This window comes from Diabrotica virgifera, chromosome 1 (assembly GCF_917563875.1).
Source record: "Diabrotica virgifera virgifera chromosome 1, PGI_DIABVI_V3a".
Classification (NCBI taxonomy): domain Eukaryota; kingdom Metazoa; phylum Arthropoda; class Insecta; order Coleoptera; family Chrysomelidae; genus Diabrotica; species Diabrotica virgifera.
The window spans coordinates 298,949,034-298,976,765 of NC_065443.1; the positions used below are offsets into that span (position 1 = coordinate 298,949,034).

At 33.3% G+C, this 27,732-nt stretch overlaps 1 protein-coding gene across 2 annotated transcripts in view; it reads left to right on the plus strand.

The window, feature by feature from the left end:
• The first annotated feature begins 419 nt into the window (after nucleotides 1-419).
• The window catches only part of LOC114329394 (cytochrome P450 4g15), a 33,364-nt gene continuing 6,051 nt past the window's right edge, over nucleotides 420-27,732 (plus strand). The window contains exons 1-4 of one of the 2 annotated variants that reach the window (XM_028278482.2): nucleotides 420-588; nucleotides 8,388-8,614; nucleotides 23,138-23,749; nucleotides 23,803-24,297. In XM_028278482.2, coding sequence (XP_028134283.1) covers nucleotides 8,395-8,614; nucleotides 23,138-23,749; nucleotides 23,803-24,297 — 1,327 coding nt within the window. In that variant the 5' untranslated portion in view covers nucleotides 420-588; nucleotides 8,388-8,394. Of the gene's footprint in view, nucleotides 589-2,144; nucleotides 2,312-8,387; nucleotides 8,615-23,137; nucleotides 23,750-23,802; nucleotides 24,298-27,732 lie in introns of those variants that run through there. The other variant, XM_028278481.2, reaches the window with a different exon arrangement.

Here is a 27,732-nt window from a genome sequence, read left to right on the forward strand (position 1 = left end):
GGGTTGTGTCCGCCCTCGCTAGAGGGTTGATGTAATCATTGATTATAGACACGGATAAATTTGAATAAATAACTCTTACGAATAAATTTGACGTGTTTTTGTATATTTTTAGATTTTCTGTAGGGACCAAATTATAGATGGTGGTACTTTTTCAAATTGACACACTGTATATTATTTTTAACATGTTTAGGACAATATAAAGCTTTTCATCCCAAAATTTTTCTTTATGCATCTTTGCACACTAAAAACTTTTCTTTCTGAAAGCAGGAAATAACATTTCAAACATTTCACGTTTAAAACGCCATATTTACATTTTCCAATACTCATTCTACATTCACACTTGTACAAACACAATTTTTTTATGAATTTTAATCGGAAATATGCCCTGCAACCTTTCGATGCATTGAAATTAAATTAATATTTTTTTATGGAAATAATATTTGTTCTACGACATGGTAGGGCAACTATAAAAGATTCATAGACAAGGTTTCTAGATCATTGAGAGTAGAACAATTAGACATAGTGGTGGTAAAATAAAATAAACGGGGAGAATAATATCGAGCTAGTGATTTGGTCTAGTTTTTTACAGTAAGTTTATGTTAAAACAATTAAAATAGTTATTTATATCAAGATCTGCAATTTTTAATTTTTATGTGTTTGCGATTTCAACTTTTCTCCCGTGTAGTCGTCCACTATATATTATATTTATATAATGACAAGAAAACCCGACTTGGAAACCTTTGTAGATACTATTTCTTGGGAAGATCAGTCCTTTTTACTTACGTTATCATTTTAAAGAGCTCTCTTCATTTTTTCCTGTCTCCAGTTTTTCTCTGCTATTGTTCTGAAGCTATTTCTTTGTGGCATATATTAGCTGTTTTTCACTTTAATGATCCATTGGGGATCAGTCCGCTTTCCTTATAATCTGCCTTTTCAAAGCTTCTGGTTTGTCTTCGTTTCCATCACTCCTTTTCTCTACTTATTTCGGTTCTTTTTTTTTTCTTTTTTGAATTCCCATAACTCCCATAAGTCGTCTTCGATTTGCTGTTTCCATCTTGCTTTCGGTCTGCCTCGTGCTCTTGTCTTAAGGGGTATCCAGTTGGTAATAACTTTAATGGGATCATCTTCACTTTTTCTACTTATATGACCATATATGACCATACCACCTTATTCCTCATGATTTTGCTTCTTTCACTATGAGTTCTCCTTCCATCCATTGCTCTATTTCGTGGTTCATCAGGGTCTGCTTTCCTTTTTGATTTAGTACTTTTGTTCCCATAATTTTGCCCATTATTTTTCTTTCAAATAATTATTTATTTTTATGGTAAGCTCTATTTCCTGCTTGTAGTTTCTGTTTCAGGTCTATCCTTTCATTATCTCTACTAATCATCGTTCCCAAGTATTTGAATGTATCTACTTCCTCAAATATGTAATTATCTATTATCATTTGTGTTAGTCTTGTTTTCTTGAATCTGCTTGCGTTCGTGTATTTTGTTTTATTCATATTTATGTCCAGTCCTCTTCTTTTTGTCGCTTTTTCTATTTCAGAGAACGCCTTAATTAACGATCTTTTGTCCCAGGCTTTATAACGATATCATCTGCATAACCTACTAGTTGCACTGCATTTTTATTAATCGTTCCGTTGTTTGTTACTTCTTTTATTGCACAATCTAAAGCTGTAATAAATAACTCAGTTGACAGGACATCCCCTTGTCTGACTCAGTTTTGGACCCTAATCTTTTCTGTTGTCTTTTGACCTAAATCTATTACTGCTTGTGCCTCTTTTATTGTCATTTTTATCAACTCTATTAGTTTGCTTGGTATTTTTATGCATGTTAGATCTCATATTAGTTCTCCTCTGTTTAGATTATCGAAGGCTTGTTTAAAATCCACAAAAAACATATGCAGTTCCATGTTGTGTTCATGTTTTTTCAATGATTTGTCTTATTATGTGAATATCGTCGATTTTTCTTTTCTGAATCCATATTGGTAATTTCCTATGATCTTTTCAGTGTTCTCTCGTGCTCTGTTAGTCTGTTCTTTATTATTCCCGTCATGACCTTGTATGTCACAGTCACATAACATTTAGCAAGGTGGTTTCTCTATAGTTTTTGCATATTTGTTGGTCTCCATTTTGGTCTCCATGTTTTATGGAAATAATATTTGTTCTACGACGTGGTAGGGCAACTATAAAAGATTCATAGACAAGGTTTCTAGATCATTGAGAGTAGAACAATTAAAGATAGTGGTGGTAAAATAAAATAAACGGGGAGAATAATATCGAGCTAGTGATTTGGTCTAGTTTTTTACAGTAAGTTTATGTTAAAACAATTAAAATAGTTATTTATATCAAGATCTGCAATTTTTAATTTTTATGTGTTAGCGAATTCATCTTTTCTCCCGTGTAGTCGTCCACTATATATTATATTTATATAATGACAAGAAACCCCAATGTGGAAAACTTTGTAGATACTATTTCTTGGAAAGATCAGTCCGTTTTACTTACGTTATCATTTTAAAGAGCTCTCTTCATTTTTTCCTGTATCCAGTTTTTCTCTGCTATTGTTCTGAAGCTATTTCTTTAGGGCACATATTAGCTGTTTTTCACTTTAACGATCCGTTGGGGATCAGTCCATTTTCCTTCTAATCTGCCTTTTCAAAGCTTCTGGTGTGTCTTCGTTTCCATCACTACTTTTCTCTACTTATTTCGGTTCCTTTTTTTTCCTTTTTTGAATTCCCATAACTCCCATAAGTCGTCTTCGACTTGCTGTTTCCATCTTGCTTTCGGTCTGCCTCGTGCTCTTGTCTTAAGGGGTATCCAGTTGGTAATAACTTTAATGGGATCATCTTCACTTTTTCTACTTATATGACCATACCACCTTATTCCTCATGATTTTGCTTCTTTCACTATGATTTATCCTTCCATCCATTGCTCTATTTCGTGATTCATCAGGGTCTGCTTTCCTTTTTGATTTAGTACTTTTGTTCCCATAATTTTGCCCATTATTTTTCTTTCAAATAATTATTTATTTTTATGGTAATGTCTATTTCCTGCTTGTAGTTTCTGTTTCAGGTCTATCCTTTCATTATGTCTACTAATCATCGTTCCCAAGTATTTGAATGTATCTACTTCCTCAAATATGTAATTATCTATTATCATTTGTGTTAGTCTTGTTTTCTTGAATCTGCTTGCGTTCATGTATTTTGTTTTATTCATATTTATGTCCAGTCCTCTTCTTTTTGTCGCTTTTTCTATTTCAGAGAACGCCTTAATTAACGATCTTTTGTCCCAGGCTTTATAACGATATCATCTGCATAACCTACTAGTTGCACTGCATTTTTATTAATTATTCCGGTGTTTGTTACTTCTTTTACTGACAGGGCATCCCCTTGTCTGACTCCGTTTTGGACCCTAATCTCTTCTGTTGTCTTTTTACCTAAATCTATTACTGCTTGTGCCTCTTTCATTGTTATTTTTATCAACTGTATTAGTTTGCTTAGTATTTGTATGCGTGTTAGATCTCATATTAGTTCTTGTCTGTTTAGAATATCGAAAGCCTGTTTAGATTCCACAAAAAGCAAATGCAGTTCCATGTTGTGTTCATGTTTTTTCAATGATTTGTCTTATTATGTGAATATCGTCGATTTTTCTTTTCTGAATCCATATTGGTAATATCCTGTGATCTTTTCAGTGTTCTCTCGTGCTCTGCTAGTCTGTTCTTTATTATTCCTGTCATGACCTTGTATGTCACAGTCACATAACATTTAGCAAGGTGGTTTCGCTATAGTTTTTGCATACTTGTTGGTCTCCATGTTTTATGGAAATAATATTTGTTCTACGACGTGGTAGGGCAACTATAAAAGATTCATAGACAAGGTTTCTAGATCATTGAGAGTAGAACAATTAGACATAGTGGTGGTAAAATAAAATAAACGGGGAGAATAATATCGAGCTAGTGATTTGGTCTTGTTTTTTACAGTAAGTTTATGTTAAAACAATTAAAATAGTTATTTATATCAATATCTGCAATTTTTAATTTTTATGTGTTTGCGATTTCAACTTTTCTCCCTTGTAGTCGTCCACTATATATTATATTTATATAATGACAAGAGACCCCGATGTGGAAACCTTTGTAGATACTATTTCTTGGGAAGATCAGTCCCTTTTACTTACGTTATCATTTTAAAGAGCTCATTTCATTTTTTCCTGTCTCCAGTTTTTCTCTGCTATTGTTCTGAAGCTATTTCTTTGTGGCATATATTAGCTGTTTTTCACTTTAACGATCCGTTGGGGATCAGTCCATTTTCCTTCTAATCTGCCTTTTCAAAGCTTCTGGTGTGTCTTCGTTTCCATCACTACTTTTCTCTACTTATTTCGGTTCTTTTTTTTTTCTTTTTTGAATTCCCATAACTCCCATAAGTCGTCTTCGACTTGCTGTTTCCATCTTGCTTTCGGTCTGCCTCGTGCTCTTGTCTCAAGGGGTATTGGGGTATCCAGTTGATCATAGCTTTAATGGGATCATCTTCACTTTTTCTACTTATATGACCATACCACCTTATTCCTCATGATTTTGCTTCTTTCACTATGATGTCTCCTTCCATCCATTGCTCTATTCCGTGGTTCATCAGGGTCTGCTTTCCTTTTTGATTTAGTACTTTTGTTCCCATAATTTTGCTCATTATTTTTCTTTCAAATAATTATTTATTTTTATGGTAAGGTCTATTTCCTGCTTGTAGTTTCTGTTTCAGTTCTATCCTTTCATTATCTCTACTAATCATCGTTCCCAAGTATTTGAATGTATCTACTTCCTCAAATATGTAATTATCTATTATCATTTGTGTTAGTCTTGTTTTCTTGAATCTGCTTGCGTTCATGTATTTTGTTTTTGAAGTTATACTTCTTTACGCGCGCTATGAGGGTGAATTTTTATATGTTAAAACCTAGGATTGGATGTTCAAATGACATGTCAAAAATTATCCAATATGGCAGGTGTAGCGCAGCTGTAGCGCAGCTGTGGTTTGGACGGTTGACGGTTTGGTTATGTATGGTTGTTGCGTTTTAAAATTTGTGTGAAGAGAAACAACACAGGTTAGTTAATAGTTATACTGCCTTTCTAAATAGTTTTCATATTATATTTTTGAAGTTATACTTCAAAATGTTTTAATTTATGTATGTATCAGTCCAGAAAAGGTGTGGAAAGAATATATTAGTGTTTTTAAATATATTTTTCTACAAACGTGTTAAAAATGCAATTTTTAGGACTCCATAGGAGCGTTCAAAATGCTACTTTAAGGCACTAGTGCTTTCAAAATTTTAAGGCACTGCAGTTAAAAGTGAATTGTCATATTGTGAAACGTCAAAATATTTATATTTCATTTATTAACATTAATAAGGATAATACAACTTGCGCAATTTGAAAAAGGTGGTTTAAAAGGTTTTTTATTATAATTTTGTGTCTTTGGATTTGTCTTCCTTGGGCGTAAAATAATAAAACATCTATTTTTATATTTCACGTGTCACCGTGATGTATAATTATGTATATCTGAAAGGTAAGTTGCATGCGGCTTGATGGCCGTGTTGGTAGAGCATTGGACCAGAGATCAAAAAATCGCGAGATTGCGGGTTCAAATCCCGGACGATTCATATTTTTTTCTTTTTTTTTTTTAATATTTGGCATTGTTAAGTTTTGGTTCATTTTTGGTAATTATTGTTAATTTTTTGTATTGTAACTGTTAAGTAGGTATATTTATTTCGTTGAAATTATATTATAATAGAAGTATAACTTCTTACGTGCGTACAAAGTACACACACATTCTTTTTTTTTTTCATATTTATGTACAGTCCTCTTCTTTTTCTATTTCAAAAAACGCCTTAATTAATGATGTTTTGTCCCAGGCTATTAGAACGATATCATCTTCATAACCTACTAGTTGCACTGCATGTTTCTTAATTATTCAGTTGTTTGTTACTTCTTTTATTGCACAATTTAGAGTTGTAATAAATAACTCAGTTAACACAGGGCATCCCCTTGTCTGACTTCGTTTTGGACCCTAATCTTTTCTGTTGTCTTTTGGCCTAAATCTATTACTGCTTGTACCTCATTCATTGTCATTTTTATCAACTCTATTAGTTTGCTTGGTATTTTTATGCGTGTTAGATCTCATATTAGTTCTCCTCTGTTTAGATTATCGAAGACATGTTTAAAATCCACAAAAAGCATATGCAGTTCCATGTTGTGTTTATGTTTTTTCATTGATTTGTCTTATGTGAATAGCGTCTATCGTCGATTTTTCTTTTCTGAATCCATAAGTATTGGTAATTTCCTATGATCTTTTCGATGTGCCCTGCTAGTCTGTTCTTTATTATTCCCGTCATGAACTTGTATGTCACATCACATTTAGCAAGGTGATTCCTCTATAGTTTTTGCATATTTTTTGGTCTCCATGTTTTATGTAAATAATATTTGTTCTACGACATGGTAGGGCAACTACTTATAAAAGATTCATAGACAAGGTTTCTAGGTCATTGAGAGTAGAACAATTAGACATAATGGTGGTAAAAACGGGGAGAATAATAGTGGTTTGGTCTAGTTTGTTACAGTAAGTTTATGTTTAAAATAATTAAAATAGTTATTTGTATCGAGATTTGCAATTTCTATGTGTTTGTAATAACTTTGATTCACTGATTTTTAGAAAAAGCGTAAAAACCTGTCAAATAAAATTTGAAGGGGAAGACATTATGCCATATTTAAGCTTACAGGGAAAGCCGCCCTCTCACCCCCTTATCACCCTTAATTTTTTTAATTACTTCCACCTTTTTTCATTTGATATTTGGATTCTCCCCTTTGTACTGATTTCAAAAATATATAACACATGATGCTTAGAGTGCTAAGTTTCTGAGAAAAATGAATACAAAAGCAAGAAAACTGGATTGAAAAAAAAATTATTTTTTTAACAATTTTTACCAAAAGTTTTAACAATAATTATTCAAAATTTTAACAAAATTAATAAAATTTCAAAAGTCATTTTGAATAATTATTGTTAAAATTTTTGGTAGTGAAATGTTTATTCTAAATGATTGTAATAAAATTTTGTTAAAAAAATATGTTTTTTTCAATGCCGTTTTCTTGCTTTTGTATTTATTTTTCTCATAACCTAATTACTTTGAGCATAATGTGTTACATTTTTGAAATCAGTAGAAAGAGGAGAATGCAAATATCAAATAAAAAGGGTGAAAGTAATTTAAAAAGGGATTGTACCTACTGGTGGGAGAGCGTGCCTTTATCGGCAAGCTTAGATATTGCATAATATCTTCCCCTTGAAATATTATTTATCGTTTTTTATAAAAATCAGTGGTTCAAAAGTTATTTAAAGTGAATAGTTCTATCTGAAAACACTGTTTAAACAATATGTATCGGGTTGTCTCAAGAGCTTTCCAGATACTATTTATTGGTAGGAGTCCCTTTTATTAGGTTATCTTCTTAACGAATTCTCTCCATTTTTTCCTATCCCAAGTCTTTCCCTGCCATTCCTTACTCCTGTGTTTTGTAAGTTTACTTCAACTTCTTGCATCCACTTTAGTCTTGATCATTTTGTTTTCTCTCTTCTTCCTGGATTTCATTCAATCATCTTCTATCATACATACTTCCTATATTCAATCATACTTTCTTAATATCTGTAGTTACTCTGCCTTTATATTCATTGTGATCCGTTTCCGTTTGTATTGTTCCCTTTGTAGGGTTCTCATGATTTGGCTTTCCAATATTCTTAAGTCCTCTTCATCGTTTTTAGTCAATGTTATTGTATCAGCGTACAATAATATTGGTCCAGTAATTGTGTTATACATATGTTCATCTTAGCTTTCCTTTTAAATAATCTTATATATATGCACAACAAGCTTTATTCGCTGTCAATAATTTTTCTGTTATTTCTGACATTCTTTCTCCGGTTTTGATTTGACTCCTAGGTATTTAATCTGTTCTATTTCTTCAAATTTTTAAATTCCCTATTTTGATTTTTTCTTTTATTAGTTTTTTCGCTAATTTCTTTTATTTAATAATGGCAATATCGTCTGCGTAGGCGCTAATTTTTCTACCTTTTGGTTTTAGGTTCCATTTGTTTATCCGTTCTCCATCTTCATTCGTTTTCTATTCACCTTTCCATTGCCTTATTTTCATAGTTTTTATATCGTTTTCCATATTATCCCACCATTTTGTTCTATTTCCTTTGACTTCTTTGTTGAATTGGGGTTCATCTCATAACTTTTATTATTGTTTCTTTTGCCGGTCTTCTGATGACGTCATCTGTTCATTCCAAACGTGATTTGATTAAAAATATATTGATATTGATAATAACAGGATTAATAATAAACTTTTTACAATTTTCAGATAAAAAATGTCAGCCACTACGACAGCTGGACCTGATCTAGCCCATCAGACTGGCAGCTTATCGGCAACCAACGTGTTTGTCTTTCTTCTTCTACCGGCATTAGTGCTATGGTACATCTACTGGAAGGTTTCCCGCCGACATCTTATTGAATGTGCCGATAAAATCCCCGGACCCGACGGATTACCCATTCTTGGAAGCGCCTTGGAGTTTGTTGGACCCTCATATCGTATGTTTTTGTTCCCGTAATTTTATTAGAAAATAAGTTTAGTTCTCTTATGTTTTTACATTTTAACAATCATCATCATCATCAAATTATTAAAATAAATAGTGTTAGATTAAACAATCTGAGATTTGCCGACGACACCGTTCTGATCGCAGAAACACTTGAAGAGCTACAGACATTGGTGAATAAGATAGCAGACTGCAGCGAAGAATATGGACTATCTTTGAACATAAAGAAAATTAAAATGGTAATATCGAAATCAACAAGAAATGTCCAAAATTTATATTTACACAATGAAATTATCGATCGAGTTAGCAAATACAAATATTTAGGCACTTTTAAGAATGAAGACAACGATAGCTCAGCAGAAATCAAAATAAGAATAGAAAAAGCCAGATCCATATTCACTAAAATGGAGAGAGTGTTCTGTGGAAGAGATTTGAGACTTGAAATGAAACTTCGCCTGATGAGATGTTACGTACTTTCTGTGTTGTTCTACGGAATGGACTCATGGACACTGAAAAAGATTGATACCAAAAAATTAGAGGCATTTGAACTGTGGATGTATCGCAGAATCTTGAGAATATCATGGACGGAGAGAGTCACAAACGTCGAGGTCTCGAGAAGAATGAATAAAGAAAAGGAAGTCATATTTACGATCAAAAAACGAAAACTGCAATACTTGGGACACATTACAAGAGGCGAAAGATATGAACTGCTTCGAATAATTATGCAGGAAAAGATAGCAGGAAAAAGGTCCATAGGAAGAAGACGAAACTCCTGGCTAAAGAATCTACGGGAATGGTATAGCTGTAGCAACAACGAATTGTTTCGGTCAGGAGTTTCGAAAATACGTATAGCCCTGATGATCGCCAACCTTCGGAACGAAGATGGCACTTGAAGAAGAAGATCATTATCATCAACCCGTACGCGTCCACTGCTGGACATAGGTCTCCCTCAGCTCTTTCCATCTGTCTCTGTTTTGTGCGGCTTTTCCGTCAATTTTCAGCAGTTCCCTATCTGTAGATACCTATTATTCTCCTCAGGACATGTTCGTTGGTGGTGTGGGTTGTCTAAGGTATTTTCAAGATCCCTCTATAAAGCCAGAATTCTAACTTGCTCATCAGTCTATATACCATTAATCATAAAAATTTCATATATATTTCATATAGTAGTCTGACTATTTTTCAACTTGCTGCCAGTATATTATAGTATCAACGTTTTCTTTCCAATGATTACCTATAATAATATGTATTATTTTATGTTGTTTTCTACCCATCTGGTATATTTTCGTCTAGAATCACCTTAAACATTAGTGGATCCAAAGAATCTCTCTTATTTTATATCTTATTTTTTATATTATTGATTTAATTTGTTATTTTCATACATGTTTTTGATCGTTTTGATTATTAGGGCAGTCAATTTGGCTCCGAATTTCATCCTACTACATCAATTTACTTAATATTTTCATAATAAGTAGCGAATAGCTCAAGAAACAAAGTCTACCCTATGCCGATGTGCGCTTTTATCTTGGGGGTGGTTCCCACCCCTTCTAGGGGGTGAAAAATGTTGTGGTTAAAATAGCCACGGAACAGGCTAGAGAACCTAATTTTAAGCAAAAACTGCTCTATAATTATTTTTTGAAAACTCGATACTTTTTGAGTTATTCGTGGTTGAAAATTAGCATTTTCATTGAAAAATGACACCTGTTCGGACGGATTTTTGCGAATACCTTAAAAACTATACATCTAACAAAAAAACTATATAAAATATTTCTGCAGGTTATAAAAAAACAAAGAGATTCGTTCCTTCATAACTCTTCTAGTTACAATACAAAGAGGGATATGGTGTGTAAGAAGAGTTTGTTTTTTTGCTGAATGCTCAAATCGGTGTATTCAACTTGAAATAACAGAGAAACTGTAGATTTTAGAAAATGATACTAATGGCTTTTGTAGTGCTTGAAAAGACCTTTAAAATGAGCAATACTAAATGTCGATTACGTTCAAACTAAGCGAGATATTCTGCAAAAAATTGATGACTAATGTATTTTAAGAAAAAATTAAAAGTATATTTAACCCCTTATCCATCAGAATTTAAATACATCGTTTTCCTTCTACAATACTTTTTACTATAGTGTTATTTCTATGTTCAAAAAGTTGAACTGGAATAAAATGAATGGTTTTTGAAAAAAATAAGATCAAATTATAGAGCGCATTTTTAAATTTTCTTACAAATCATCCTTTTCCTCCATGTAACTCGAAAAAGATAAGAGATACGAAAAAAAGATATCACACGAAAATGTAGGTATCTTTCAGATAAAAAGTTTCTTTTTATTTTTCATTATTGTATCTCTTATCATTTTCAAGTTACATGGAGAAAAAGCAAGATGTTTAAGAAAATTTAAAAATGCGCTCTATAATTTGATTTTATTTGTTTCAAAAACCATTCATTTTAATCCAGTCCAACTTTTTTAACATAGAAATAACACTATAATAAAAGGTACTGTAGAAGTAAAACTATGCATTTACATTTTGGTGGATGGGGGTTAAAATTACTTCTCATTTTTTCTTAAAATACATTAGTTATCAATTTTGTTTGCAACATATCTCGCTTAGTTTTAATGTAATGGACCTTTAGTATAGCCTATTTTAAAGACCTTTTCAAGCACTACAAAAGGTATTAGTAGCATTATACACCTAAAATCGACCGTTTCTCTGTTATTTCAAGTTGAATACACCAATTTGAGAATGTACCAAAAAACAAACTATTTTAACCTACCATATCTCTTTTTGTATTACAACTAGAAGATTTATGAAGGCAAGTGTCTCTTTGTTTTTTTATAACCTACAAAAATGTTAAATATAGTTTTTTTAGTTAGATGCATAGTTTTTAAGGTATTCGCAAAAAACCATTCGAAAAGGTGTTATGTTTCAATGAAAATGCCCAATTTTCAACCACGAATATCTCAAAAAGTATCGAGTTTTCAAAAAAAAATGATAGAACAGTTTTTGCTTAGAATTAGATTCTCTAGTGAATTCCGTGGTAATTTTAACCAAAAAATTGAATTAGGAGATAAGTAGAGGCTACGCCCAAAATTTCATTAAAATCCATGCAGGTAATGGACCCATTCTTGCTCCCATCGACTGGCGTATTATGCTTAGTGGTATGTTTTTTATGTATAATAAGTCAATGACGTTCCTCAGTTTGGCACTGTTATAAGCTTTTTGCAAATCCAGAAAATATAAGTATGCTAGTGTAATGCATTCCAGAACTCAATTTTCAATTATCTTACTAGGAAGATGATGTCGGTACATAATCTTCCCGACTTAAATGTCTATTTGTTCTTCTGCTTATGTTATGTTCATTCAGCTAAGCAAAACTTTGCAAAGTAAAAACAGCTAAATAAACGTCAACTTTGACAAATATCCAGAGGCGGACGTTAGAATCTTTATTAATTAAATTCGAAACTACAATTTTAATATTTATTTAATTTATTCATTAAGCTTAATAGTCCTGTCGCCAGGGGGGTACAACGGCCTCCTTAATGCAGAATGGACATACCCAAGTTTTTTTATGTATTTTGACCCGTAGAACACAAATTTTTTGGGTAACAATTGATCCGGATTTCGATAAGATTGTTATAAACAAAGAACTTGAGGAATCACATAACACCGATTTTTCGCAAAACAAAATATTTTTTTTGTATTTTTGAAGTCATTCTAAGCAAAAAATGTTTTTACAAATTTTTTCGTAGGATGCATAGTTTTCGACATAAACGCGGTTAAACTTTCAAAAAATCGAAAAATTGCAATTTTTGAACCCGAAGAACTTTTGATTCAAAAATAAAATAGCAATTCTGCCTACCGAATTTGAAAGTTCAAGTCAAATTATATCGGGTTTGATTATTTTCATTGGTAAAAATAAATTTTTTTATTGTTAAACAAAGCTATAAACACATAGTGCTTGAATGATGTTTTCAATGTATTTCTAATTTAAAATCGAACGAGTAGGCGCGCATACAGACAATTTCTACGTAGATTACGTACATTAAAATGCATGCATTGGGCACGGGAAACACTAGGTGTTTATAGCTTTGTTTAACAATAAAAAAATTAATTTTTAGCAATGCAAATAATCAAAACCGATAGAATTTGACTTGAACTTTCAAATGTAGTAAGCAGAATTGCTATTTTATTTTTTAATCAAAAGTTATTCGGGTTCAAAAATGGCAATTTTTCAATTTTTTTAAAGTTCAACCACGTTTATCTCGAAAACTATGCATTCCACAAAAAACTTGTAAGAACATTTTTTGCTTAGAATCACCCAAAAAAATACAAAAATAATGTTTTGTTTTGCGAGAAATTGCTGTTATGTAATTCCTCAAGTTCTTTGTTTATAACAATCTTATCGACATCCGGATCAACTGTTACCCAAAAAATTCGTGTTCTACGGGTCAAAATACATAAAAAAAACTTGGGTTAATCCATCTGAATTAAGGAGGCCGTTGTACCCCCCTGGCGACAGGACTATAAACCCAAACAAAGTAATGACTAAATAAGTATTATATTTTCGATAACTAACTAGTATTGTCTACGGGATATCACTTGCTATAAGGTCCCTTTTAAAATTATTGGTCACAGTGGCTCTGTAACGTCATCTATCATTATTACCAGTGGCGCATACAGGAGGCGGTTTTGAGGGTTAAAACCCCTCCCAGGGCATATAAAAAAGGAGACATTGATCTCGTTGGAGACTCCATACTATCCATAAAAGACATTTTCAACAAGGTGGAAGGAACAACAAGTGAAGTAGGGCTGAAGATTAATGGAAAGAAGACAAAATATATGTGTATAAATAGAACGACACGAAGAGACAGGATAGGACAAAATGTGACGGTCACACCTTCAATTTCGAAAGAGTACAACGTTTTAAGTATCTGAGGCCGTAATCACAGCTGACAACGATGTTACTGAAGAAATAAATACAGAATGCAATCGGAAAATTGCTGTTTATTCGCACTGGATAAGCTTATAAAATCAAAAAATGAACTGTACTAACATAAGGACGCGAAAAGTGAAACATGACTAAAGCAAACGAAGAAAAGTTTAGATATTTTGAACGAAAAATACTTAGAAAAATTGTTCAGACCTCACCACGCCATTAACACAAACCAGTATAGAATCAGAACCAATATCGAATTAAAAGCACTCTACAATAACGCTGATATTGTCCAAGAAAGTAAATCACAGCGACTAAGATGGGCAGGCCTCGTGCACAGACTCCATAACGAGATGAAGAGATAACATCCAAGCAGATTTCCGGAAAATGAACATTCCATTTGACCCAAATTTGAAAAAAATTGTACAGTCAGCCAGAACCCACCCAGGGTTGTAGCGCTACGTTATAATGGTGTTGTGACTAGTTGAGAACGTTCGCGTACGTTTCCCCAACTGTCATCAATACGACTAACTTCACGCGTAACTTTGATACGAGAATTATAAAAAAATATGCATTGAAATCCAGATCCCGTAATTTTTTAAGCGTTATAAAGTGAGTACAAAGACATACATATTTCTTTTTTTGTAATTACAGCTTCAATTTACCGTACACTTATCATAGACTCTGCCGATAAGATAGAGTCGTGTTGGGGAAACATCCGCGACCGAGTTGAGAAACCGTTCAAAATATACGAGGGGAAGGGAGGATTTTTGGCTAGCACTGTGTATTAAATATGCTAATCAGTGGCGTAGCTAGCCCCACAGGGGCCCCCTATCAAAGTTTGTCGCGGGGCCCTTTTCCAAGACTGATATGGGATAGTGTCAAAAAAAATATTCAACAAAAGCAGCAAAAACGCTTGTATAGAATAGAATAGAAATATACTTTATTGTCACTGAAAATTTTACAATTTTATGGACAAAGCGTAGGTACAAAGAGTAGGAAAAAACAACAACAAATACAGTTTACTGAAATTATACAAATCGTCAATATTATTGCAGAATAAAAGATAATGAGATAAAGCAAAACAATATAGGGTGTTTTATTAATAGGAAATATTTTAACTGTAGATTCCTGGGCTCAAAATATTACGGTTTAACCTAAATCACCTACTCCTAAAAGGCTTCTTAAGGGAGCTGGAGCTATTTTAAGATGGTGCCTTTTAATAAGTTTTTTGAAATACCTCTAGAGCACATCTATGTAGAAAAACTAAAACTGGTACGGCTATTTTTCTTCCAGAGATAAATCTATTTCATAAATTGCGAATTTCTAGTACCGGTCATATGCGTCCTCTTTGGGTAGGGCAACTGTTATTTTATCGCATAACTTTTCTGTCTTCAACTTTTAAGCATTTTTGATACTGGATTATTAAATTGTGTGGTATTCTAGGACTAAAAGTTACGTTTACTTTAATAGTGTAGGAAACAGAGGTTGAACCTTGCAAAATGGACACAAGTCCGGTTTTATTTTTTTTCTGGCATATCAAGGAGTGCTTATTATAAGACTAACTTTTTCTGAAAAAAATTCGCCCCGGACCCCCCTTTTCACCCCTTTAAAGGGGGTAATTTGTGGTTTTTGCAGAACGTAACCCTTCCTGTACCTTTTACAAAAAATTTCTTTTATAGAAATATGAAGAGGACTATACTTTCTACGATTTATTTCTGACAGCATCTCTCTATCATCCACCGTTTAGCAAGGGTGGCGCCCCAAAGTTGACAAGTTTTTAAAAAAGATGTTTTTAAAAAAATATGTTTTTCCCTAACTGTAACGGAAATTAAAAAGAAATGCTGCGGAGATTATTCACAAATAGATGATTGATTTTTTGGTATAGGCTTCACTTAAGGATAATTGCCCTTTTTTTAATTACAGGGTGTTACATTTTAAAAAACCCCTTTTTATACCATCTGAACCGTTTATGCTAGAGTAAAAAGACTTTCAGCGATTACCCACGTACTGGTGTTATTTACAAATTTGTATAATGCACCCCCATTTTTTCCCCGGAACCACCAAAAAAAAAAGAAGAATTAATTAATAAAGTGATTTTCTTGGAATCCTTCACACACAATGCCCTTCATTAATATGCTTCATATATCATTTTGTGCAAGTTACTATTACCCATGCATGGACACTAAAAGCGATTTCCTAGTGCAACCCCTGTAGCCAAAAACAATAAATAAAATGGGGGGTTGAATTTTTTTTTTGGTTTTTTGCTTTTTGATCCATATGGGCATATGCTTCATCAATAGTGCTTTTCAAAAATATATATGGTTATTGCAACATCCCTCCGAAAACCACCCCTATCCTTGAAAATATACTGCAGAAATTACCCCTATACCTTATCCAGCATGTTTTTACGATTTTCTCATTACCTATTCATTTTTTTTAAACAAAACTTATACAAGGTTAAAGACCACTATTTACTCTAAAAATTAGGTCCTATTCATTTTTTTCGTTTAAGCAACCGTTACGGCACAGTGGCGCCGTAAACCTCATATATGCTTTGACGGGCTCCAGTTTTTGTTTATTTTTTCGTCATCTGTTTGTTTTATTGATAAAGTACTTATGTAAAATAAAACAACACAGTGTAACCTACAAATCATGACCTATGCACATTTTACATTCTTTGCTCCTCAAAGCTACAGTGGTGGCCCAAAATAAATTTTTTCATATTTTCGCCACCTACACGCATTTTATTGCGTTAATGCTACCTTAATAGCACACTATTCACCCCTAAGTGGTTGCTAAGCAGTGGCGGATCCAGGGAGGGGTGATGGGGGCGATCACCCCCCACCCCTCTCAAACCAAGTGATATTATATTTGAAGATTATAAAAATATTCATTTATTTTTATAGAAATACTTATATTATATTAATATTATTTTTATAAGAATGACTTTTTATGCTTTAGCGACAGTGGCGGATCCAGCATCGTTAAGAGGGGGGTGCCAATTGGTTAAATTTCTATAAAAATAAATGAATATTTTTATAATCTTTGAATATAATATCACTTGGTTTGAGAGGGGGGGGGAGGTGATCACCCCCATCACCCCTCCCTGGATCCGCCACTGCGTAGCGACCACCTAAGGGTAAATATTGTGCTGTTAAGGTAGCATTAATGCAATAAAATGCATGTAGGTGGCGAAAATATGCAAAAATTTATTTTGGGCCACCACTGTGGCTTTGGGGAGCAAAGAATGTAAAATGTGCATAAGTCATAATTTGTAGGTTACACTGTGTTGTTTTATTTTGCATAAGTACTTTATCAATAAAACGAACAGATGACGAAAAAAAAAAACAAAACTGGAGCCCGCCAAAGCATATATAAGGTTTACGGCGCCACTGTGCCGTAACGGTTGCTTATACGAAAAAATGAATAGGACATAATTTTTAGAGTAAATAGTGGTCTTTAATCTTGTATAAGTTTTGTTTAAAAAGAATACATAGGTAATGAGAAAATCGTAAAAACATGCTCGCCAAGGGATAGGGGTAGTTTCTGCAGTATATTTTCAAGGATAGGGGTGGTTTTCGCAGAGATGTTGCAATAACCATATATATTTTTGAAAAGCACTATTGATGAAGCATATGCCCATATGGATCAAAAAGCAAAAAACAAAAAAAAATTTTCAACCCCCCATTTTATTTATTTTTTTTTGCTACAGGGGTTGTACTAGGAAATTGCTTTTGGTGTCCATGCATGGGTAATAATAACGTTCACAAAATGATATATGAAGCATATTAATAAAGGGCATTGTGTGTGAAGGATTCCAAGAAAATCAATTTATTTATTAATTCTTCTTTTTTTTGGGGTGGTTCCGGGGAAAAAATGGGAGTGCATTATACAAATTTGTAAATAGCACCAGTACATGGGTAATCGCTGAAAGTCTTTTTACTCTAGCATAAACGGTTCAGATGGTATAAAAAGAGGTTTTTTAAAATGTAACACCCTGTAATTAAAAAAAGGGCAATTACCCTTAAGTGAAACCTATACCAAAAAATCAGTCAATTATTTGTGAATAATTGCCGCAGGATTTCTTCTTACTTTCCGTTACAGTTAGGGAAAAATATATATTTTTTTAAAACATCTTTTTTAAAAACTTGTCAACTTTAGGGCGCCACCCCCGCTAAACGGTGGATGATAGAGAGATGGTGTTGGAAATAAATCGCAGAAAATATAGTCCTCTTCATATTTCTGTAAAAAAAAATTTTTGTAAAAGTTACAGGAAGGGCTACGTTCCGCAAAAACCACAAATTACCCCCTTTAAAGGGGTGAAAAGGGAGGTTCCGGGGCGAAATTTTTTCAGAAAAAGTTAGTCTTATAATAAGCATCCCTTGATATACCAGAAAAAAAATAAAACCGGACTTGTGTCCATTTTGCAAGGTTCAACCTTTGTTTCCTACACTATTAAGTCGGTAGGATACACCGTTTTCTAGAAAAATCAATTTGAAATTTTTTCGTTTTTTGAATTAGACCAAATTTAAAAAAAAATTAAAAACGGTGTATTTTAGCGACCTAAAGCAAGAGTAAATTTTAGTACTAGAATACCTCGTAATTTAATAATCTAGTGTCAAAAATGTTTCAAAATTAAAGACACAAAAAATAATGCGATAAAATAACCGTTGACCTACTCAAAACGGACGCATATGACTGGTACTAGAAAATCGCTATTGATGAAATCTATTCATCTCTGGAATAAACGTACCAGTTTTCGTTTTTTTTTGTCTTCATAGTTTTTTTTTTGAAAATTTTTCTCACGTTAAAAAAACACAAAATTTTCTAATCGACATTTCTAGAAAACGGTGTATCGTACCGACTTAAAGCAAGAGTACCTTTTATTACTAGAATACCTCACAATTTGTCAAGTGAGGTAAAAAATAATCCAGTGTCAAAAAGGCTTAAAAGTTAAAGATAAAAAGGAAGATAAATAGGCGTACCAGTTTTGGTTTCTCTAAATAGAAGCGTTCTGGAGGTATTTACTAATTACAAGACGCCTTTTTCAAAGAGCTCTAGCTTCTGTAGCTTCAGACTAGGTGATTTGGGTTAAATCTTAATACATATTTTGAGCCTAAGAATCTACAGTTAAATTATTTCCAATTATTAATGAAATACACGGTATATTGAAATATTTAAATAAATTGCAAATTGCATAATACAACCTTAGGAACTAATAAGTTCAGCGTATAACACTCAAATTAAGATAATAATAATAAATCTAATAAACTCTAATAATCCAAAGTAGAAAAATAGATTTGAATTGAGACTCATTGTTTTAAAACAGATTCAGTTTTTTCAAGCCAAGGGTGAATAGACATTGAAAAATAGAGTAAACAAAGAAGCTCTGTTCTTTAACGGCGAGCGACCGGCAAATAGATATACCTAAATACAATTTATAGGTAAGGAACAGATTACACGAAAATATACGCAAAAAATACACAGTGTTTCAATGTTTCAAATTATCAAAGGTAAAGCGATTACAAATATTGTAATTTCGCATTACACAGTATACAATGTCTCACACAGCCAACGGTGAATAAACAATAAGAAGTAGCTTGAAAACAAAAAGCCTCTGTTGTTATAGAACGGCGAGAGGCAGAAAATAGATAGGTACCTGTACAGTACATAAATATAGTTTATAATAAAGAATAAAAAAATCCATCACACGAAAATGTAGATATCACAACAATATAATATGTACACTGTTTCAAAGCGTTTTAATTGTGAAATAATTGCAGAATATTTTGTTTAATTTTTTGAACGGGATTTTGTTTCGACATGCCGCGTTGGGGCCCCTGAATGTCGGGGGCCCCGTATAATTGATACGGCTGATACGGCGGTAGCTACGCCTCTGAGTTTAATGGAAAAAGAATAATTTCTGTTTCTCATTTCATGATTTCATTTATGTCCTTTTCCTACATTTGTCATGGTTTCAGTTTCCAAAATACTCGTTTTAATACAATTTTCTCGATTCTGTTCAAGCGCTAAAAACAGTAAATATTCAAATTCCGCCACTTGAGATGATGAGATACTATGTGATGCCCTGATTTAGTCATCAGTGAATTATGCTGCCATCCTCATTAGCGGGAATTTCCTCGAACATTCAAATAAATACTTAGTAGCTATCATAAAAACTAACATTGTTATTGTATATACCATTTACGGCAATCCGAGCAACTTGACCCCAAATTCTGGTTTTTATTCATTTACAATGAGACATAAAAGCAAAGACATTATTTTCTTTGCGTAATACTAGCTTGTTAACCTTAGATTAGATTTAGAAGATAAATAAAATTATTTGCCATTTGAAATGTAATAGCGTGTTGGAAGATTTCGCGTGTTTTTTTTTATTTTTTGCATAATTTAGACATCTTTTATTATTGTTTGCATAATATGTACTTAACGAGGAAGTTAGAAGTTAGGTAATTTACTATTTTTGTTGGAAAACGGGAAATAGATCTGCTCCTCCTCTCCTACCCTGTTCGAAATATTCCTGGAAAAAACCTTGAAACTATGGAAAATAAAGTGCGAAGGAAAGTCGTTTTGCTGACGACTAAATAATAGTGATTGCACAAGATGAAGATGACCTCAGTTTTATGATAAGAAACCTGAAACATAAATATACAAAGAATGGGATGTAAATAAAGCCAAACAAAACTGAATACCTACCAACGGAGAATACAGAAATAAAACAGCTAGAAATAGACGAGGGCCAACAATCAAAGGAACAGGCAAGTACAAGTATCTAGGTTCCATAATATCAAACAAAGGAACAAGGGAAGATGATATAAAAAATAGACTAGGCCAAAAGTGAACCCTTGAAAATTGTGGGATAAGAACATCAGCATAAAAACAAAATGAATATTGTATAACACCATGACAAGAAGTATCCTTACTTATGGGTCTGAAAATTGGAAAATAAATAATAAAACCGAAAACAAAATAAGAGCAACAGAGATGAAATTCCTAAAGAGAAGCTGCAGAGTAACAAGAAGAGGTAGAATAAATAGAATAGTGAGTAGATACATACAGATTAAGAAAATAATGGGAATTAACTCAGGTATAATAGACTACATCGAACAGAAGAGATTAACCTGGTACGGACAGGTCAGAAGAATAAACCAAAATCGTTTGATAAATAGAATAAGAGATTGGATCCCGATAGGAAGAAGGAAGCCCAGATAGCACAAGTACGTTTTATGGACATCCAATGGACGTACATCTGTGTACATTGGAACGTCCAATGGACGTCCCGCTAAGGTACAATGGACATCCGATGGACGTCCAACGAACGTCCAGAGTTCACAAAATTGGACGTCCATAGAACGTCCGCTACAAACGTATAGTGTACGTTGTTGAAGCTTTCAAAGCCGCGTCTCACCATCAAATAATTTGATCAAACAGTTTGAGCAAACTTGACGTACTTGAGGAAGTACGTCAAAGTGACGTCACAATTGCAGTTTTTTTGAAATTCTAAAAATCTGTGCTCTCACTATCAGTCTAGTTTGATCAAATTTTTTGTATTGAGTTGTCTAACTTGTTTGTACTTTATTTAAAATTAAAATTTTTCATTATTATCCACAATGAACACTCAGGATGTGACGTCACTAACTGTCACTTTCAGTTTGCTCAAACCAGTTTGATCAAATTATTTGATGGTGGGACGCGGTCTTCAGTGTACATATCTTATGTACATTCAATGTACATCTGATGTACATTCAATGTACGTCTTATGGACATTTTTGTAGGGCACTTTTCAGAAATCAATCTAGTGTCCATAATTTTTTGAATATATACATAGCAAAAAGCCTTTAGGTATAGGAAATAGTTCCTATAATACTAAACTTATACTTTAAAATATTACACAAAATACCTTTTTTATTTCTCTTTATTATAACTTTATTATGTATACTTTATTATAGGAACTTCATTAATGCACGACTGCACTTGCACGATAAACAGCAAACACAAAGATATCACAGGATGTATTATATTGTATGTAGTAACTTAATAAAGACAAAATTCAGATAATGGCGCCCTATGAAGCATGCACATTAAAAGAGGTTTATTTCTGTTCTGTTCTGACTGTTCTGTTTCCTTCCAAACATTATTTCTTAGAACTTAGAGTCAGTACGGTTGTATATTGCAAGCGGGTTTGCCATTCTGTGAATTATCATAAATAAATCTTCCTTCAGTATTCTACAACAATTAACAGCGATAATCCCCTAAAAGTACCTGCCTAATACTACCTTTTACGACCGATAGCGTGAAGAGCGACAACGTTGTCAAGAAGATTCTCATTTAATTTGGCGGGAAATTTAACAGTTACAAAATGCACATTTAAGATTTAAATTGGTAGTGTCTAATTATTGTAAGTTCTATAATTACCGATGCGCGATGTAGCTCCGTTATTCTGAAAAAGTTTACCATCGTTTTATCATCATCTAATATTATATAGGTTTAATTAAAATAATTTTAGTGGTTCAGTGTTTTAATTCGATGATGAAAAAATATGTGACTACATTTATTAGAAGCTTCTTGTATTCTACTAATAATATTGCTTTAATTAAAACAAGAAGCTATATATAATTACTGATAATAATAGTCGCGTTTTGTGTAAAATCTCCATGGACCACAAATGGATGTCCAATGTACGTTGAAATCAAACGTCCAATGGACGTCGCGTAATGGACGTACATAGTACGTCCAGTTTTGGTCCATGGACGGTTGAACTTTAAATGTACGTTATATGGACGTCCATCGGACGTTATGTGCTATATGGAAAAGAGGCAGACTCCAAATATCTTTCAGATATGAAGTGGACGAGACAATGGAAAAAAGAAATCTGCAGGAAGGGGACTGGCAAAACAGAAAGAACTGAAGAGAACGGTTGTGTGAAGAAATACAGTGAAAATTGTAGAAATCCTTATGTAAAGATATATGAAAATCTATGTCTTAAATCATTGTTGCTATTTGTTCTGCCCAAATTCTATGCTATCGAAAGTTTTTTATGGTTTGAGAACTGCAAACATCAAGAATTTAAAAAGAAACAGCGGGAACTTAGATATGAAAGCAAAAGCAAAAGCAAACTGAAAGCAAAAGTACGATTCTTAGAAACTACAACAAACGGGGTAGCCACCCCGTCCATCGGATTTAATTCTCCCAGGAAGGAACCTGCCCACTTTGCACCATCCTCCACAGACACCGGCACAATTAATCCATCAAGTTTAAGTTGCTTGGAACGAGATGGCACAAGTAGACATCTGTCATTGCCTAGACGTGTACAGGAGTGTATTCAGCTACAGTGTCGCCAAACACATTATTAATTTTTTTTATTTCATGTTAATGAAAATTCTTGCCAACGTTATCGTCTCATGCTTGATGTAACTCTGCCATGTTGCCAACAAATTAAGTTTAAAGAATTATTCCTTGTAGGTGTAACATTTCTAATGTCACCGAGCATACTTAGATAAATAATATATAACAGCATGAATTATTTTCATATTTTAAAACTTTAACTGTATATTTTATTTATTTCAGAAATATTCAAAACAGTATACCAGAAATCCTTCGAGTTCGGAAAGGTAGTCAAAATCTGGGTAGGCCCCAAACTGCTCATTTTCTTGACTGACCCAAGGGACGTAGAAATCATCCTCAGTAGCCACGTACACATCGACAAAGCCAGTGAATATCGATTCTTCAAGCCCTGGTTGGGAGACGGTCTGCTCATCTCCACCGGACAAAAATGGAGAGCCCATAGGAAACTCATCGCCCCCACTTTCCATTTGAACGTTTTGAAATCTTTCATTGATCTCTTCAATGCCAACTCTAGAGATGTTGTTCAAAAACTTAAAAAAGAAGTAGGAAAGGAATTTGATTGCCATGACTATATGTCCGAAGCCACCGTGGAGATGCTTTTGGAGACAGCCATGGGTGTAAGTAAGAAGACCCAGGACCAAAGTGGATACGATTATGCTCTGGCTGTTATGAAAATGTGCGACATTTTGCATATTCGTCATACCAAAATCTGGCTTAGACCTGACTTAATTTTCAACTTTACCAAATATGCCAAGTACCAAGAAGGTCTTATCAACACTATCCACAGTTTGACCAGGAAAGTTATTAAAAAGAAGAGAGCAGATTTTGAGAAAGGTATGTTACATTGTTTTCAATAAATCAAGAATACTGTACAATTTATATTTTAGGAATACGCGGATCCACTGCTGAGGTACCAGAAGATGCCAAGACTCAAAAATACGAAAAGAACGTAGCGTCCAAAACTGTTGTTGAAGGCCTTTCCTACGGTCAGTCTGCCGGTTTAAAAGACGATTTGGATGTAGATGAAGATGTCGGAGAAAAGAAGAGAATGGCATTCTTAGACTTACTGATTGAAGCCTCCCAGAATGGTGTCGTCATCAACGACGAAGAAATTAAAGAGCAAGTCGATACCATTATGTTCGAAGGACACGATACCACAGCTGCTGGAAGCAGTTTCTTCCTGTCTTTGATGGGAATTCATCCAGAAATTCAAGACAGGGTCATCCAGGAAATCGATGAGATCTTTGGAGATTCTGATAGACCTGCTACCTTCGCCGACACTTTAGAAATGAAGTACTTAGAAAGGTGTATGATGGAAACTCTTCGTATGTATCCACCAGTACCTATTATTGCCAGACAACTAAGACAAGACGTTAAATTAGGTGAGTATAATATTATATTTGTTAACGATAAAACGAAGAAAACTCGAGTATTTGGGTCACCTGATGAGAGGCCATAAATACGCATTACTTCAAAATATAATGCAAGGAAAAATAGAAGGAAAACGGAATCAAGGCCGTAGAAGAATGCCGTGGTTGCTGAATTTTAGAGAGTGGTTTGGCTTTGGCTGCACCACTAATGAACTTTTTAGGTCAGCTGTAAACAAGGTCAAGGTAGCCTTGATGATTTCCAATCTCCGATAGGAGTGGCACAAGAAGAAGAAATATTATACTAATTAGTATGATCCTCCAGTTATATATCTCACTTTTTATTAATATATTACAAGAAAATTCTCCTTGGCTGGATCTAGTTGTTCCGTAAAATGTAGCTACTAAGCTATTTCAAATTGTATATACATAGTTTGTATTGATTTTCCACCTGCTTGTAATTGTGTATTTTGATATGGTGAGCAACTAAATATTATATATTTTGTTTTAGAACAGTTAACGTTTAATCTTAACTCTTGATCTAATCCTTTCTTGGTTTTGACCAAGAGTTAGGCAGAGCATAACTATTAACGACCACAACTTCGGAGTAGTCAAAGAGTTTAAATATCTCGGGGTGGTAATCACAGATGACAAGCACATAAATGTAAATTGAATAGAAAAGAAAGAGATGTCTAAGCAAGCATAGCTGCAGGGGATAGAGCATTATACTCCCTATCGTCATTATTAAGATCTAAGCTGCTAGAAAGACAATCTAAATTAAGACTTTACTTGTCAATTACTCGCTCAGTTGTTACATATGGAAGTGAAACATGGACTCTACATCAGCGGGAAATAAATAAGCTGCTGGTGTTTGAAAGTACGGTTCTGAAAATGATATTTGGTCCTCAAAAAAGGGATGAATCGACAGGAGGGTGGAGAAGGCGCTGCAATACTGAATTGGTGACTCTGTATGGTACTGAAAACATCTTCAGATATATAAAAGCTAACTGGATAAGATGGGCAGGTCATGTTATAAGATTAGAGGAAGACATAGTGTTAAAGATAGTGTTTTTTGGAAGACCAGGCGGTAGAAGATCAGTAGACCGTCCCAGAAAAGGATGGAAGAATGATGTTGAAGCCGATTGAAGCAAGATCGTAGAAGATGGAGCGCTATAGTAGATACGGCGGAGACTCGCCCCTAGTTATAAAGCCAGTCAAGAAGAAGAACGTTTAATTCCATCTCGCGTCCCATCGTGTCTATAGCTTTCAAGAGCTCTTTAGTCCACTGAAATATCACTCATCCTCAAGTCAGATAATTAACTGAAAAATGTATCCAAAAGTCTTCTGTCAGTAATCTCTAAACTGTTAGAATAACTAATGTAAAATTATAAAAATTCTAACAAGAATGTAGATCTTTGTATTCAGCTGATCAAAGAGGTGTTTGATCTCATAGACATTTTCACAGTGCGACCAAAAAAATCTTTTTTGCATAGGTACACTACATCAATGTTTGAGGTAGGTATACGAAGAGGTTTTAGATCTAGGTAGGTACTGAATCAAAGCCTTTTTTAACAGATAGGTAGTTAAAGATAAATCTTGCTAAGCACCGCTTAACAGCGATTTTCCCCACTTCATTTCACAGTTGCCTTTTATCTTTGAAAATATGGTTTAAAACTAGATCCATATCCATGGTCTTCGGATTACCTACTAAATCTGTATTGTTCCTCTTTCTTGTTTCCAGTTGATTTCCAATGTATTTTCAGTTTTTTATCTACAGTTTTCGGCAATAAATAAATTTACTAATGTTACTAATCGTCGGTCTAATGAGCAAATTGCCTAAGTCACAAATTGAAAATTTTACAGGAGAGACAAAAAACTTTTGAACAAAAGGAGAAAAGAGAAAATTGCCTAACTCCATGCAATACATAATTGACCAAAATTAGTTAAACAAAATATTTAAACAAACTTTCTACTTATATACTATATCCATATTAATAATAATAGTCAAAATATATTTATTTACTTACATTTTCTAACGTTTTCAATCAAACTTCAGAAACACTGACATAGTCAATATTCGTCTGAATGGGAAAGAACGTTTGGACTTCAGCAAAATTCGTTTAGCAAAATTGGCGCGAAATAAAAAAATAATGGCGCTTGTGGGAATTGTCAGGCGGTAGTTTTTACCGTCTACTACCTACTAGATGACACCAAAAAACAATTTTTGGAAAAAATGGACTTAGGCAATTTGCTCATTAGACCGATGTAAGCTATCTTATCAGTTTAAAATTAAAAAGTAGTATCATAAATAATAGCTAAATAATTGATGAAAACAAATTTTAATTAAACTGTTTTTCAAATACATTGAAAAATCTCATTAGTATCCCAATGTTATAAAATACAGGACTAATTAGCACACTTTTACTATTGAAAAAAAGAGCTGATAATTGTTGGTAAAATAAGCAATTAATTAGGTAATTTTCATCGAAAATAACTAAAAAGTTGAAGTTTGTGTATTAAAATGTACCTAGGTATTAAAAGAGCTATGTCACTTAAAATATTTAAAAAATATTCAAAACATGTTAATTTATTGCACTAATTGCCAATGATAGGTAAAATAGCAACAGACAAGTCGAAAAAAAATATTTTTCTTTTGGAGATTTTTTTGCATTAATCACTTTTATGAGATACCCCAGATAATATTCAATAGGTCACCCATGCGAAAATGAGTTCTAATCTATTTAAACAATTTTTTAAACAAATTGTAAGATTAAATTTTTCGATTTTTGAATCATTCTTAACAAAAAATATCTCTAGTAATTTTTCTCCAAAGAAAAACATACTTTTGCAGTAATCTTGAAGCCAGACAGGAACTTACACACTCACTTAATAGATGGCATTAGCAGTCATTAAATTAACAATGTTAGGTACTTTAGGAAAATATCAGTGTCCTATAAATCACATAAAATGTGATACAAAAAATATTACTTATTGTGAAGAATAAAAAAACTAAGAGGAACACATTTTATTACATCATTTCGTTGAAAATGATGTAATAAACATGAAAAGGGAAAAAGTAATAAACGAAGGTAAGACGTTAGTACATTGTATAAAAAATGAAGGGTGGAAATTGAACCTTAATACGAAGCGCCATGGAGGTCCCTTCGACCGATGTAGAAAGTTCCCCATACGTCATAGAGGTCCCTAGAGAGCGCTTTTTCAATATTGTTTCTGGTGCTTAACGTGAAGCTAAACGAAAAGTTCGAAATAATAATAAAAAAAAGAAACAAATTAGGCGCGAAATAGGATTATCATTGGGCACTGGAATGGAAAAGAGACTTTTGACAGAGGAGCACTAAAAAACATGTAGGTACATTGTACCTGTACTTTTACTGCATGCTGCATGTAGATATAATTACCTTGTACCTACTACAAAAAATATGTAGGTAT